Raw genomic sequence first — 16785 nt, 5'->3', positions numbered from 1 at the left:
AAACTGCTGAAGCAGTATGACACAGCTGAGTGATTTCTCCATCAGATCAAATCTCTGTTGGCATAAGGATTTAGGCACATAGGTGGCACTCAGGTACTGGAGGCACTGGGTTGACATCCAGTCAAATCTGTTTCTGCAGCAGACTTAATAAAGGATGTTAGCATGTTAGATAATTAATAAATCCAAGAGTATGTGTCTCAAGCTTGAGTAATAACACTAGTTGATAAACAGCAAATTTCAAGTGCCAAGCCCCTAGCATTAAGCCTTTTAAGAAACTAGACTCCGGTCAAAAAGCTAATGTCAAATTATGAATTAAATTCTGGGATACACTGTTGGGCAAGGTATTATTGTAAAAGATGAAATCATCAGGGAACATGTGTACTGTAGAATGACACATATTGCAAGGAACTATCACAGTCTTTTTAAATGGAAATCTAGTTTTGTTTATGAAGAAGACAAATAAACTTAATCACAAGTCTCTGACACTAATCCTAATCTAGTTATTTATTCTGTAAAAGGATTTCTTTTTGAAGACTACAATACAAGGTAGTGTAAATTTTATGTAAAGATTGAAATCCTAGCAATGGTTCATAGTCTGCCACACACTCAAACCCAACCCAGATAGAAGTGTTTCATATTCATATATTTGATAAACTAGATCCATAATGGATCAGCACATTTTTAATGAAAAAAACAGTTCAGACTTGCATTTATCAGTAGATGGAGGAAAGAGTCAAGCAAAAATGCAGAAAAAAGTATTTCAAAAGCCCCAAATGAATATTTTTAACCCTCTTCTGACCATTTCTTCTCTAACAGATTCTGGGCCACGTTTTGCACGTAGGCAGTATGTGTAACACAAAACATTCCTGTTGGCCTCTCCTCATTTTGTCTTCTCTCAAGATATTTCTTATATTTTCTTGAACAGCCTTAATTTCTACTACTCAGTGCACTGCTAGGACATCAAGAATCTCTGAGAATGAAAGTTATGTGTGGTGGCATAAGGGAATATACCTTAGCCTGGGTATATTCATTGCAAATAGAGCAACAAATTGCAGAATGTAAACCTCATTAGTCAGGTTACTTAGAAAGATCCAACTGAGGAGCAGATACTGCTCTGAAAAAGTAATGTAAAAAGGGTGGAACATTTTTGAAATTATTTATAGTGCAAATAAGGTACCATACAGTGAAACTTCCCAAACTGCATTGTCAGGGTAGTTTGGATACATAAATTCAACCAGCCACGCTGAAATCAACACATTCAATGGCCGTTAAAATCTCGATAGTGGCTGATTTTATTGGATCATATCCTCCAGCTCTCTGGGATGTAAATTTCCGGCCATAACCTGTGCAGCAATAAACTTCGTTCAGCCACAAGAGTGTGCATGTGAGAAGATTGCAAATCTGCTCCGCCAAACCAGAATTAGCCGGTATCGCAGGAATGAAAGAGCGTGGAGATTTGAAATTGCAGAGAATGGAGACACGGCGGTGCAGAGGACGAGCTGCCTGGGGAGCAGGAGGCCCCAGAGCGGTGCCACACTCCTGTGGAAAATAAGCCCCAGGGCGGTGAGCAGGGCGAGGCTGAGCCGGCGCGGGCGCTGAGCGGAGCCGGGCGCAGGTGGACAGCGGAGCCCGCGGCAGCCGCCGGGGTCCCGGGCGCGGAGCGGCGCCGCGGGTCGGGCTGGCAGCGGGACTCGGTGCCAAGGCGCTCAGGGACGGCGGCGTTGGTGGAAATCGACGCGGTGAGTACCTCGGGAGGACCGGGAGCCACCACACGGCAGCGGCAGCGGAGCGGGAGGGGAACGCGGAGCGGCCGCGCCGCCTGCGGCAGAGGCGCGCCGGGCTGTGCGGGGCTGTGCGGGGCTGTGCGGGGCTGTGCGGGGCTGTGCTGTCCCGGGTTCTCCCGGGCTGTCCCGGCGCGGAGCTCCCGGGGCCCGCGGCCCCTCGGAGGCGCGGCGGAGCGGGAGCGCGGCTGCCGCAGCGGGGTAACTCGCGGTCATCCTTTGTGCTCGGCGGGCGGGCGGTGCCGCGGCCGCGGCGCCTCCGGATCGCCGCCCCCGGCCCGGCCCCGCCACAGCCCCGGGCGAGCCCGCGGCCCCGGCCCGGCCCCGGGCGGCGGGACCGCCGCTGCTGAGCCGTCCCCGCGGCAGCCCCGCGGCCCGGCCGTGGCGGCCGTCCCCGCCCCGGCTCTGCTTCGCACAGGTGGACCGAGCTGGAGTGCCGGGAAGGTATCGCGTGTGAAGCTCCCAAAGCTGTTCTCTTGGGAGAAATAAGTACATCCCCTGCCTTCGGGCTGCTCCCGAAACAGGCTGTAAGCCTGTACAAAATAGAGGTGCACGCCTGATGCGAGCTGCCCACGCCCTTGGGACCGAGGGGAGAAAACTGTCCGCTGTCCAAGCCAGTTCTGCGGTGCCCGCGGACGGGGCACCACGCGTGGGTCACACCGGGCACAGCAGCACCGAGGGGTCTCGGGGACGCCGCCTGAGCAGGGAAACATCCCGCAGGGAGGGGCAGCAGGGCAGCGCCCCCGGGCTGGAAACGGAGCTGCTGCCGACTTTATGCAAACTTGTGATCCTGGCAATTAATTTAGCCTTTTAAGCATTGAATTTCCCTGATTCTGTGTTCCTTTCTGGGCATGCATTTTTATGCACCGGGGCTCTGACTGACAGAGGTGGCCGGTGTCCACATCTCCGTGAACTTGCTGACAGCTGAAGTGCTCAGCATGTTAGCAAGGTGAAGTCAGACTACTGGAACATATGACAACCAAAATAAACCATGTTTTTAGCAATGTTTCCTCTTTATGCCTTCAGCAACCAAATCATTACATGTGGCATGTTGACTGGGAATATTACAAAATAAAACTCATTACTAGTTATAATAGATTTATGAGTTATCCATTGGAACTCTCTTTAAAGTACAATTTTATTCTATAATTTTTAACACTAAGGCAGCCAAATGTTGGAGGTAGCTGACCAAATATATGTAAATTATTCATTGTATGGACTTTTTATAGCAAGAGCAGATGTTTTGCAGTGATCTAGTTGAGCTACGAGCTAGAGAGCCATAGCTCCACTGACGGTACATGGAACTTGGGTGTTTTGCTGCTAACTTTGGTCTTATTACAGCACCTGCATTTGTCCCTAAAATAGCTCATGAGTCAGGTTTTCAAAAAAGCTCAGCATCTTTGCAGGCACTAATGCTTGGGCCATTTTTTCTAAGAGCTCTGCATACTTTGTGTGTATATAGTCTAAAAAGCTTTTCTGGAAAAAAAAATAATCTCATTTTTTTACAGGTGACCAGATGAGAATCCAGATTCCCCTGCCTTTAAATCAAATTATTTTTGAGGGGCTGTACTCAAACACTGTTACTGTGAGTGGGTCTTTCCCTGTCTTGCTTGTTGGGGAAGCTGACTGGCTTCATCAGCTGCTGTCATTTTCACTTTAGTTTCTCTAGGATTTCACAATTGCAAAGAGTACATTTGGCTCCTCTGCCTTTCATGAGCCTGTTCTTGGCAGTGCTTTGAAGAATGTTGAAGGCAGGTATGTGCCTTTCTCCTGGGTGCAACAGGCCATGGGATGATCAGGCTGTCCTGGGGAGGGGATCCAGGCATCCAATCCTTTATCCAGAGACCAAGAGTTTGTGCAGTTATTGGAGATGACCTCCTCTGCTTTTGAGTGTATTTACTCTCAACTTGTTCACCGTAGTGAAAAGTTAATAGCACAAAAGTAATAATAAGCAAGAATTCAGTTCAAATGGAAAATATATGCATTTTCTGAAGATTTGTGGGGGTTGATACAAGCATGACATTAACTTGCATCTACTCAATCTGAGCTAGTTCTGTCAGCACTGCAAAGAGGAGTGTCATAACTTTGCAGCTCAATATCAATTATTTAGCTTCAAATAATTTAAAATATGTAAAAGATGTGCCTATTTCCTGTCCAAAGAAGAAATTTTTTGTATTCAGGATTCAGGTGTGCACAAAACCAGTCAAAAGTATAAGAGAGAAAGGTGAGGCTTTACATTTAATCTTGACTCTGAATCTCCAGTTACATAATTTTGTATTCCTTTATCTAAGATACACTGTAATATCCCTCATACATTTTCATTAATCTTATGCAGAGCATGTGCAACAGCTTGTGATTTTCCTTCATTCTGCCTCTTATTATTTCCCATTAGCATGATTATTCACTGTGTTTATCACCTTTTTGCACCTAGTCTCTCTGCCTTGTGAGTGGGCTGAATCCTCTGTAAGTAGTCCTGTAACCTACAGCAACAGAGGATCTGGCTCCAAGGACATTATTAGGAAAGGTTTGAAATGTCATCTTTAAGATCGATCTTTTGCAGAGGAAGGGTGAGATATAATTATGACTAAGGCTGTCCTCTTTAATTAATAATATAATTCAATAATTGTGACCAGGCTGTCCTTTTATGGTCAAAAAATACCAGCCTGTACCACTGCATGGCTCTGACTTGTTCCCCTGCTGCTTGTCCTGCCTCTAACACCCTGCAGGACCTCTAGAAGGACCTCTAAGCACTATCCCCATTCTCTGTTTCCCAGTTTGGAAAGGAACAGCCTGGAAGGCATTTCAGTCTCTGTTTCCACTGGCAGCTCATCAATTGATCCCAGCTTATCTGTCTGTGCAGCAAGTGTTAAATGTGCACAGTTCTTGTTCTTCCTCACTGTATCATCCATATCTCCCATGGCCAAGTTAGGGCTAATGACAACTTAGTCACTGTAGAACATCCATCTGTGAAAGATTTACTACCAAGAGTGCAACATATTTTAGCTGCAGCTCACTTATGAGGCAGATCAGTGCACGCTCAGAAGAACCTACACGCTCATTAGTTACATATGATAACCTGCACTGCCAGGAAGGCTCAGGTGGCACTTGAGTAGAAAGGGAACTTAGGCAGCAGCCAGGTTGGACGGGCTGCACGTATCAACAGGTGTTCACTGGGCTGGCCAGCTCTGACTCCAGATATGGATTACTGTGGAATGCCCCAGGGCCTTCTCTGTGTTTTATCTAGCAATAAGAAAAAAAAGTAAAACAGTTTGGAAAGCTAGTAAAGGTAGTACTTGAGAAGTAAAATGTACTCACGTATTAAAAGACAAATTTTGAGTTGGTACAGAATCTGGTTTTATCTGTTCACTGCCTGTTTGCAGCAGTGAGGAGCTGGCCCAGAGGCACACATTCTGAGAGATCACAGGAGACATAAGGAGCTTTTAAAAACAATTTTTGATAACTTTTTTCCCTTTCCACTGTTGTGAAGCCAATGTTTCTTTTTAATTTCTCTGGAGAAGAAAAGAAGGTAAGAAATTACCATCTCTGGTAATTCGTAGCATTGCATTTCTAGTCTCCATGGAAACCTATGTGGTGCTCCACAGTTGGATAAGATTTGAATCTGTTGCAGCAGAAATTAGATGGAGGAAAGACTGGATTATGCATCTTGACTGGTAATCAATTAAAAGTGGTTTTGACATTATTTTTACCTTGTGTTGCAATCTTCACTTAAAGTAACAACAGAATAAATCAAAGTAATCAAACTAAGTTAATGTGACCTATCTACACCTGTGCATGTAACTGTCACTCAGTTTGATTTTGATAGGCATTGACATTGACTTGGAAGAATTCTTTATTTTTACTAGGATTATAAGGATTAGTACTATGGAAACTGAACACATAATAACAAACTGTTGTCATATTGACTCTATTAAAAAGCTTTCCAGAGAAGCTGTAACAATTGCCTCGTTGTGATTTATGTAAGCAAAACATTTTGAAAATTAAGAATCTGAATTCCTTATCTTTTGCTGTCTTCATTCTTGTTCTTCCACTGCTAAGGAAGAACTACATCCCCAAACTGGTTTCCTCTGAAAAGATGTGGTAACTTCATCTACCTGCTGCTTCAGGACTTCACTTCTTCACTCCAGGCTTTCTGAGCTTGAACACAAAGGCACATCATCTTACTGGGACAGCAGAAGGTGACACAGAGAAGTAAGATTGAGAGAGAGACCAATCTTTTTTGTGACTACAGTCAACCCATGAAGAGTGAGGGCTCTCAGCCACCTAAAAGTAAGTAAAATATATAATTGTCGCCCCAATTCTTAAGATTTTCTAAAGCTTTCTGAGTTTACATTCTGTTAGAAAACTTTCCCACACAATTTCTATAAACAGTGTATTGTTTTGCATTCCTTCATGGGGGTGGAGAAACTTGATAAACTAGTGGTTTGTCCAATGTCTTTGGAGAGGTGGCCCATTCACTCTCCAATCCACTGTCACCTTTGGAAAAGTATAAAAGTTGGAGTCAGAAAATAAACCTTCTTTACCTTGCAAATAGCAGGTGGCCCGCGTTGTGCTTTCACGTGTCCTATAGCGACATATAATAATGGAAATAATGCAGCCTACTGTCAGCCTGTAAATACTCCTGCATAGACAGCCATGATAAAAAGTTACACAAAGAACTAAATTAATTGGACCATTTTCTAAGCATTTTACATTTAAACAAGGAAGTCACAGGATTGACTACAACTGCACTAACTATGGTGGTGAAATATGATAGTAATTTATGGCATTTACCATAACCAAACCACAAAATGTGAATATTTTGTATGTATTTTTAGGTATTTACTGCATTTGTTTCAGAATCCTGTGGAGAAAATGTATGCTAGTCGAGAGGATATTGGATATGATTTTGGAGATGACTCAAAAGTTGGAAATAAGCCAATTAAGCCTAATCCAAACATCGATGGAGGATGGGCTTGGATGATTGTACTTTCCTCTTTCCTTGTGCACATTCTCATCATGGGTTCCCAAATGGCCCTTGGAATACTCAACATGGAATGGCTTGAAGAGTTTAATCAAAGTCGTGGCTTAACAGCGTGGGTTAGCTCCCTCAGCATGGGAATCACGCTTATTGTAGGTATGTGCCAGCATCACATATTTTGAAACTATATATATTTTTAGAATATGTTTGTCATTCATCCATAAAGTATTTTCCTATGGTTGACCCAAGCTGACTTTTTAAAGTCACCAGGACAAATTTTACAATGTAGGTGGAGAAAGAGAATAAGAGGGAAGATGATAGGGAAGACAGCCCAGAAGACTGCATGAGCAGGAAAGGAAGCCTGTGACTTCCAGGTCTGACTAGATTTAGGGAAACATGATCTGTGAAACTTGGAGTCCTCACCATGCTCTGTGTGTGAGGAGAAAATGTTGAATTCACACAGTTTATATTTCAGTTTGGCAGCTGAATGAAAATGTATTTTTTTAGTTGTAGTTGAATCAACCCAAAATAGTATCTGGAGGAAATGTTTGTGTATATATGTACATACACACTGTATGACTCCCTAAATGAAGACTGAAAAAGTTATGTTTATATCCGCCTAAATTATTCTACTGAAAACAAGATAAAATGCTTAACTTCTGGTTACTTGTGAAAAAGTCTGACGCTCACACAGCATCAGCATTGGGAACAAGTGTTTCAGCTTATTTCTCTCTTTAAATTGTCCCTTCTTCATGGGGCAGCTTTGATTGTAGGTCTTGCAGGTATTTGTTAAGTATTTTATCACTTGGTTGTATTTCTCTTTCCATTATTTTAAGAAGTAATATTAGAAATAAACTGAATTGCATGAGTTGTCTGATGTTTTAACATTTTATTTAAAACATTAAGAAACTTAAGGCGAAAAATCATTAGAGCATAAAGAATTAAATAAATAGTTTATAAGTTCTTTCATGTTTTTTAACAGGTCCTTTTATTGGTTTATTCATCAGCATGTGTGGGTGCCGCACGACAGCCATAATTGGAGGGATACTGAATGCCCTGGGTTGGATACTGAGTGCCTATGCCTCAAATGTGCACTACCTCTTCCTCACCTTTGGAGTGACAGCTGGTGAGAGCTGCACTAATGTTTGAAGGTTCTTTAAATTATTTTAGATTCCTTTGAAGCTTATTTGAGTGAGTAAATAAGGAAGGTAGACTGTAAAGTTATTCCAGCTCACTTTCACACTTTTTACAGCATGTTATCTTTTTAGGAAACTTATTTACTCAGTGGATTAGGCCCAGTGACTTCTGTTGTTGTTTAAATTTGCCACGTAGTTCTATCAGTTTCACCTAAATGAATACATTGAGGACATTTTTAATTAGGGAAGTTACTGTAACCCAAATTCTGACAAGTAAAACTTAAAAGATTAATTTAATATCTATCTAGCTAACTCCTCTCCATGTCACAGGAAAGAATAACAAATGTTTTCTCCAGAAGTTGCTCCACATTAATAAAATACTGGATTGTGATAATTCAGCACTGTTTCAAAACCCATTTTAAAGGGTGAAGTGTGTTACAGCTAGTAGGCAGCTAAGCTGTACACAGCTCCTCACTCACTCTCCCACAGTGGGATGGGGAAAGAATCAGAAAGGTAAAAATAAGGTAAAGAGAGTTTGGTAGATAAAGCAAAAGCTGAATGCATAAGTAAAACAAAGATAAGGAATTAATCCACTACTTCCCACGGGCAGGCAGGCACTCAGCTGTTTCCAGTAAAGCAGGGCTTGGTCCTGTGTAACTATTACCTGGGAAGACATTGCCACAACTCCAAGCATCCTCCCTTCCTCCTCCCTTCCTCCTGTTTTATTGCTGAGTACAGCATCTCCTGGTGTGGGATGTCCCTTCAGTCAGCTGGGGTCCCCTGTCCCACTGCATCTCCTCCCAGCTTCTGGTGCTCTGCCACTCACAGTGGGTGAGAAACAGAAAAGGAATTGATGCTGTGTAAGCACTGTCCAGCAACAGCTAAACCATGTCTGTGGTTAGCAGCAGGGATTGGGTCACAAGTCAAAAACACAGCACCAGGTGAGCTGCTAGGAAGCAAATTAACCCTATCCCAGCCTCGCTTAGGATAATACATGGGGCTGTATTTCATATGCAGTTCCTAATAATGGTTATTCATATTGTATCAACAACCACTTAGAGCAACTAATATTGCTACTATTTTCAAAATTAAAATGACTGAAGTAATGTTTTGTCATTTTAATGAAATTAGATGTCTAGAAAACCTTTTGACATGTGCAACAGCCCAATCAAAATACAAAAATTATGTGGGTTTAGGCATCTTCTTTCAAAACCAACAGATCCTTAGTGCCTGAATGTTCAGTTTCTAGCAATGTTTCTTGTGAAAAAATTCAGTTATATGAAGTAAGTTATGCAGAGAAACCCAGTATTAAGTACTTAAAGCACTACTCCATTTTGTTTGCTGCTCATTTCTGAAAATAGATACTGTTAATAGATATGAAACAAGAAGGTGAAAGTTATCCATGTAAGAAATGCAGAATTTGGGCTTTAATTACTATCTGAACAACACTGAGCAGTTCAAGGGGCTTTGAAACGTTACTCACCCCACAGATAACAGTTGTTTGCAAATGAAGCACTGTCTATGTTGCATTTGCCAGCAGGCAACATTATGGAAAATAGGGACTGTTTGCAATACCAGTAATAGCTTCAGTACTCTGCATTCTCTTAAACTGTCCTTTCATAGAATTTCATAGAAATCTACAGAATTTCTAGACATAAAATTTTATCCAGCTTTTTGGATGGAGAAATACTCAGCTTAGCAAAGATCACTCTGATGACCCTTTATACCACCATACCATAGATTTCAGTAATGTTGTAAATTCCTGAACAAAGAACCCTGATCACAGAAGGTATCCTGCCTTTTTCAGAATTTCTGTTTTCATATATGTTGAATATAATCAAGCAGCCAGGAATCTACAAAGTTCTTCTTCAGCCCCTGCTGCTTTTCTGAAAGAGCACAAAACAATAAATGGCAGAGTTTCAATAGAGAAATTAGGGAGGGGTGAAAACCATATTTTCTGGGGTGGGGAGGAGTGGGGGAGAAAATAAGAGACAAATTTTTATGTGATATGGAGAAGCGAGATGTTGCAGGAGTAACTGTCCAGAAGAACAGTGTAGAGATGCCTGAGAGGTTCCTCCCAGCTCCACGAGACCTCTGCTCCCTGTGCCCTGCCTCAGGATCTCTCACTGACCCTCAGCCCTGCCCGCTCAGTCCCATCCCCTCAGTCCCGGCCCACCCAGGGAAGTCTCTCCCTGTTCTCATGGCTGCTCCTGGAAAGCTGCTTTTCCATTGCAATGGCCACCTCAGGGCCTCCGCGCTGTGCTTGTGGGCCTGCTCATGGCTGCTGCCTTCAGTTCATCCCTGCGATCCCAGCCTCATCTTCCACCCGCAGCCCCTCGCAGCCGGCTCCCTGCGAATCCAGGAGCGGGGCAGAGAGGCCTCCCCGAGCCTGTGGCTGGGCGTGGGGAGCAACACTGGTGCAAAATAAAAGCCCAGAAATAAAAGCCCATCCGTGTATTTCCTAGGAAAGAAATGCTTCTAACAAGCAAAATGGGTCAGCTCTGGCCAGGGTCACTGCTGTGATGTTGAAGGGCTTTTTTCATGCTTTTCTAGAATCACGGCTTTCTCTGGCCTAGATGCAGCTAGATCATGCTGCAGCTGCATGCAGCTATGTTAGCACCTATTTAGGAAAACTTCTAAGTCACAAAACTCTTCTGAATTACAATCACAGTGAGTTGGGAAGCATTTTCTTCATATACCTGTTCCAATCCAAATCCCTCTATGAAGAATTGGCTGTGAGAAAAAGTGCCAAACTGTTACCTCTAATGATGTGTTTGCACAGCTCATTGCTTTCTGCTTGAAGTATATGCCATGAGTATACCCAGCCTGGTTTTTAACTACAGGTGAAGAGTTTTCAGTAGATTTAGAGATCTGCCGTGTAAGACTGAGCAGCTACTGTGTGGCCCTCTCTGGACTGCCCAAAGAGAACCAACCTGGAAGCCACCTGAGGTCCCACCATGCACGAACCCCATGTGCTGACTCCTCAAATACATGTCACAGTCACAGTGGCTCCACAGTTACGGAACAAGGACAGGGACTCTGTGTGAATCTTCATTGCTGGGGAACTTAGGTGAAAGCAACAAGATGTGCTCACTAAGCAGTTCTGGTCACTGATACCATCAGATGTGGGTATTATAATTGCAGATATTTCAAAATAGGCTGTGTCTATGTTTGTTCCCATAGTAACTGTCACTGGTTGTGGGACACTTATAACTTTTCAGTATTGTCATGCTGACCTGAGATAAAGGTTTTATATTCTGTGTGTTTAGTTTTTCCAGCAATAAATATCAGTATTGCATTCTCACTGGAATGAGTAGTGCAGGTTTTGGAAAACACTACAAGACAGAAATGAAAGCTAACATCAGAATTGAATATTTATTATTGGTGTTACTACTATGCTTACACGAAAGTTAGGAATAAAACTGATTTTTTTCACTGCTTTTTACATTGTTGGCAACAAGCTCAGATTTATTTTATTTTTTTATAGGCATTGGAAGTGGCATGGTTTATCTGCCTGCAGTGGTCATGGTAGGGCAGTATTTTCAGAACAGAAGAGCACTTGCACAAGGGCTCAGTACCACAGGTACGGGGTTTGGAGCTTTCCTAATGACTGCCTTACTGAAGTACCTCTGCACTGAATTTGGGTGGAGGAATGCCATGTTCATCCAGGGGGCCATCTCCCTGAACCTTTGTGTCTGTGGGGCACTTATGAGACCACTGTCTCCCAAAGACCTCCGTGAAAAATACATGGTGAGAAATGAAAGTGAAGAAAATCAGGCAAAAGCTCTGTCCCATTCGACCGAGACTATAAAATCTAATGGAGTCCTTGGTGAAGAACCAGAGAAAAAAGAAGAGGCAGCAAATGAAGAAGTGCTTGGCAGTGTGCAGCACACAGAAATTGGAGGTAAATCTGGAAGTGGAAGGAGTATGTATGGACTGCGCCTCTTTAAGACAGTGAGCCAGCTGACAGTTACAGTCAGGAAGGGCTTTGCACTCTGGTACTCCAGCTACTTTGGAGCTGCATCACTGTTTACCAATAGAGTATTCGTGGCCTTTATCATTTGGGCTTTGTTTGCCTATAGCAGCTTTGTCATTCCCTTTATTCACCTTCCAGAAATAGTCAAGCAGTACAACTTATCTAGGCAGGACAATGTATTTCCTTTGACATCCATTATAGCCATTGTTCATATTTTTGGTAAAGTGATCCTTGGAATCATCTCTGATCTCCCGTGTATCAGCACATGGAATGTCTTCCTCATGGCTAACTTTACCCTGGTCACCTGCATTCTTACTTTGCCACTAATGCAGACATACATTGGCCTGGCTGTGGTTTGTGCTCTAATAGGATTTTCTAGTGGCTATTTTTCTCTAATGCCTGTTGTGACTGAAGATTTAGTTGGAACTAAACACCTTGCAAATGCCTATGGCATCATCATTTGTGCCAATGGAATATCTGCTTTGTTTGGACCACCCTTTGCAGGTAAAAAGTTCAAGTTGCTAACCAACTGATGTTTGTGTAATGACTGTGTGACTCTCTATATTATTAAACTTTCTTATGCTATGAGCATGTGTAGTTAACATAATCACAGCTGCTCCAGAATGGGCATAACATCGAGCTTTACATTGTACAGATTTACAGGTCACATCTGCTGGGTTCCAGCTCACTACCCTCACTTTGCAAATTACAGTTCTTGGACATATCCCCAAATCTATTACAACCTATCCTTACAATTTTTATGTTTCCTTAAAATAGTTATCATACACTTTTTTTTTTAATGAGAAAGGTGTAACCTATTTTTTTTTTTTTGTTTTGTATACTATATGCACTATACATCCTCATTCCTTTACCCACATGAAGAAATGGTAATTAGTTGTCAGGGTAGGCAGCTGTTTGTATCACAGTATTACCCCAAGGACTGTGCTGTGTGTTTGGGTGTCCACACTCCAAACTACCAGCTGATGTGTTGATTTAACTAACTTTGCTTTGCCTTCCTTCAGCCAGAAGCTGACCTACTTTGGGGACTGCAGTGCTCATAACCTCTACTGCCATCCCCAGCAGAAGGGAGACGTGTATGTCTACTATCCCTAGAGTTACTTAGGTTTAAACAGACATTCATTATAAATTTCCTCATAGAAAGAGGTAGGGGAGTACAGAAGAGCTACGGGTACTGATTGTCAGTACTACATCAGACTCCAGCTCTCTTTTACAGAGTGCTGCTGAGAAGAAAGCTGTGAGAAATCTTGGGAGTCATGGCCTTGTCAGCCAGGGGCAGCTCCAGGCTGAAGGGAAACCAGCAGCAGCATGAGCAGCCCAGGAAAGTGAGAGCCCTTTCTCTCCCCACCACTGGGTGAGCAACATGAGCGAGAAGAAAGCTCACTCAGTGCCCCTTGAAAGCAGCAGTTTTACTCTGCTAAACCTGTCTCTGTATTTGGTCTTTGGTTAGGAAGCAAATTGGATGCAAGTAACTGATGTAAAGAGAGCTTCTGATATTGCATCGCAATGCAGCCAGCAGGGAGTGAGGGAGTTTTGCTCATTTGGGTTCTCAAACCTTCCCAAAGTAATGAATAAGTAATTTTAATGTGCTTTTGCAAAGGAATTGAGGCTGGAATGAGAGTCATTGCAGTATTGAGATTGTATCTCTTGAACAGTCTTCTAGTGGTATGTGGGGCTTGGAGACAGCTATGGGGAATGTGTTTGCTTGCACAAGGCACAGCATTTGAAATACCCAGTACTGGACATTTTACAGAGGCAGTGATAGGGAGGAAGAACTAATTGGTTTGGGATTTAAAGTGTTGATTTTAAAATTAAACCTGTGATATCTTCTTTGAAAAATAGTGTTTTTCCAAAAAGCATCTGTGGATTTGACAGAAATGTTATTAAACAAGTGTGAAGTATTTTTTGTATTTTCTTAGGAAATGTACCTTTTTGGCAAACTTTGTAACAAACATATTCTGTCCTTATTTTCCAGGTTGGATCTATGACATCACACAAAAATATGATTTTTCTTTTTACATAGCTGGATTGCTATACATGGTGGGAATAATTTTTTTACTTATACAACCTTGTATTCAAAAGAAACAGTCAAGAGAAAAATCTACAGAAGAAGCACAAGTATAGAACAAATTCCAGAATTTTTTTACAGAACTTTTTTGGTTTTGTCTTTCTCTTGTGTGACAGTATGGAGATGTTTTTCTTATAGAACCAACCCATTTAGCTGCACTTAAGTGAAAAGCAAATGTGCTCCATAAGGCTTATAAATTATTGAAAATTACCTTTTAAAATTATTTAAGATATTTTACTTTAGAACTACCAAATACAGCGATTAAAAGCACACTGCTAGTATTTCAATATTAGAACAATGCTAAGAACACTTACCTTTTCTTCTCTTTTAATATTTCACCATTAACCATTGGTGAAAATCCACTGACTGCAGTGCAGTTACTCTGATTTACACTAGTCCTATGAGAGAATTTGGTCAGGACATGAATGATTTATAGAAGTCCTTTCTACTATGTATTCACTCTGATGAAAGATTAGTTACTGGGTTTTAGAAAATGATTGTGTTACTTGCCTAGCTAGTCAAGTACTGTAGAAATGCTACTATAATAATTCCATTAGTCCATTAATTCAGTGCACTAAAATTACTATTTCTGTGATGCAGATCTAAAGAAAAGTTCTCGTATATTTCTGAAATGATTCAGTTGGAGTCAATAGGTCCCTCCTAACCCAGTATATTCTGTGATTCTACTTCAATGATTTTTAATTTTATTTTTTTACAGTATCAACTGCATCTAAAGCAGCCATCCTCAATACATAGGTTGCATTTTAATGCTGTAATACTTAATGCACCTGAAGTAAAAAACCCATAAATGCAGAAACAGGAAACATATGGAAACTATCATTGTGACTGGAAAATGTTTCCAGAAACAGTCTGAGTTCTTTCGCCCCTTTACCTAATTAGAGTTAGTGTAGAATTTAATAATTGCCACTGACTCTTTCCATGGGAATGAACTCTACTACAGCACACTAAATTTTATTATAATTTAATTTAATTTAATTGTTCACAAACTCTGTTACATATGAACAGTCATGTTGCTTCTTGTAATGTACACCATGAACTGACTAAGATTCATCATGTTTGAGAAATTTATTTACTAGAAAATTAGATACTGCAGAACATGGAATAGCTAAAGAGCATTTAAAATATTCAAATAAATTTTCTTAACATTAAGGGTCTGGTAACCAGTGCAGAAGGTGATGTATGGTGGTTGAGGGCATATTTTTTTCAGCTTTGAGAGGTGAGTTTGATGCTAATTTTCCTATCAAACAAGAACCACTGTAAGTTTTCATCCTCTTAGCTTTATGAAAGTTCTTTGCATGACAAATCAGGTTCTTAGTTTAATATTTCTATGTGCTGCTGAAATTCCTTAAAAAGCAATTGAAACTATTCAATTATATTGAAGAAGTATTAGGAAGCAGTTCAGTATGCAACAATATCAATATTCTTATCTTCTTTATAGCTGCAAGGCTGGGTAACAAAATGTTCTGAATGTGCATTGGTCTATATTGCAATTCACCAGCTTCTTAGTGTTGCACTTTTACACCTGTTGTCAGGGACATAATTTAAAGTATTCCTTAAAGATCACTGAAATGAGCCAAGTTAAAAAATATAACCTTAAGAAACCCTGAATTACTTTAAGATTTACATCAGTGCAGTCATATAGGGTAGTTATGTATGGCCTTTAAAATTCACGTAAGACAACTGAGGTGGCACTGAACTGCAACACACAGTGTGAACACACAGTAACTTCCTAAAATCAGCTTTTGTTCTTGGAGAAAATGTGCATGCAAATGTTCAGATCAGTTCTTTGTTACAGATTAAATGTCTTCTTGGTGGGAATGCTGCTGATGGCTCATTTGAACAGAGATATCTTTTACTGGTGAAATATATATTGTAGTGATGATTTCCTTCATTTGCCTTCTTTGTTGAAAGATATGTATCCTTCATATATAGATCTTCATTTTGTCTTTTGTCAAAAGCAATGTTATTTGCATATTACAGTAATAAAAAATATGTTGTTCACTTGTGATATCTGCAATAGATCTTTCTATAGAGGCTCTTACAGGGCCATATATTGGGAATAAACTTATATTACCCAAAAATATACTTTCTGTTCATTTATTTAGTATAGTATTTTATGCACATAGTAAAATTTGTATTTGTTATTATCCTAAAAATAAATAATCGCAAAGAGGAAGGAATATATATGGCTTATGGCTTCTTTTACCTGAAGATCAACAATCACTGAATGTTTCCAGCATATTGATATATAGTTCTAGAACAAAAAAAAACCCCAATCTAAATCAGTGAATATTTAAGTATTAAAGTACTGGTTTATAAAGAAACATAATTATACAAGAACACTGCATTCATAGTTTTTCATCAATTTATAAAATTTAAATTTAGTACTTGGCATGTTAAAATTTTTTAAACTCTTTCTTTACACGCTTCAAATATGATACTATTATATCCAAATACTGAAATCACTGGTTTAATACTTGGTTCCTAAATCTAGTCAATTGTAAATGATGTATTAATCAGCCTCTATAAATGACAATGCCACAGTGTCTGCTATAAGTCATGGAGTACCTGTAGCATAGATACGAAACAGAGAAATCAGAAGAAAGAAATACAAAGTAGCTACAACCTGTTCTATTGCAGTAACTGCTATGATGCTAATTAAAACACAATTTCAGGATGCCCATCCTATTAAACACTGTAATATTTACATGTTGCTCCTGGTAAGACATATTTTGGTTTTCCTCTTTCAATCCTTGAAAAGTCTGTTTTCTGTAATAAAGAAGAAAAATCCATGTGTCTGACCTAAT

At 40.7% G+C, this 16785-nt stretch overlaps 1 protein-coding gene across 6 annotated transcripts; it reads left to right on the top strand.

Annotated features, from left to right (window-relative positions):
• The first annotated feature begins 1348 nt into the window (after positions 1 to 1348).
• SLC16A14 (solute carrier family 16 member 14) lies at positions 1349 to 16158 on the top strand. Of its 6 annotated transcripts, none has more exons than XM_021536969.3 (6): positions 1349 to 1739; positions 5927 to 6068; positions 6617 to 6915; positions 7742 to 7885; positions 11383 to 12375; positions 13865 to 16158. In XM_021536969.3, the coding sequence occupies exons 3-6, from the start codon at positions 6654 to 6656 to the stop codon at positions 14011 to 14013; spliced, it is 1548 nt and encodes a 515-aa protein (XP_021392644.1). In that variant the 5' UTR covers positions 1349 to 1739; positions 5927 to 6068; positions 6617 to 6653; the 3' UTR covers positions 14014 to 16158. The 6 variants fall into 6 exon arrangements, with proteins under 6 accessions (XP_021392644.1, XP_021392643.1, XP_021392641.1 ...); XM_021536968.3 differs by having other exon boundaries at positions 5875 to 6068; XM_021536966.3 differs by having other exon boundaries at positions 5842 to 6068.
• Positions 16159 to 16785: the final 627 nt, after the last annotated feature.

The sequence above is a fragment of the Lonchura striata genome, chromosome 10, assembly GCF_046129695.1.
Source record: "Lonchura striata isolate bLonStr1 chromosome 10, bLonStr1.mat, whole genome shotgun sequence".
NCBI lineage: Eukaryota > Metazoa > Chordata > Aves > Passeriformes > Estrildidae > Lonchura > Lonchura striata.
The sequence above is the reverse complement of the archived record's forward strand: the minus strand, read 5'-3'. Positions and strand labels throughout refer to the sequence as shown.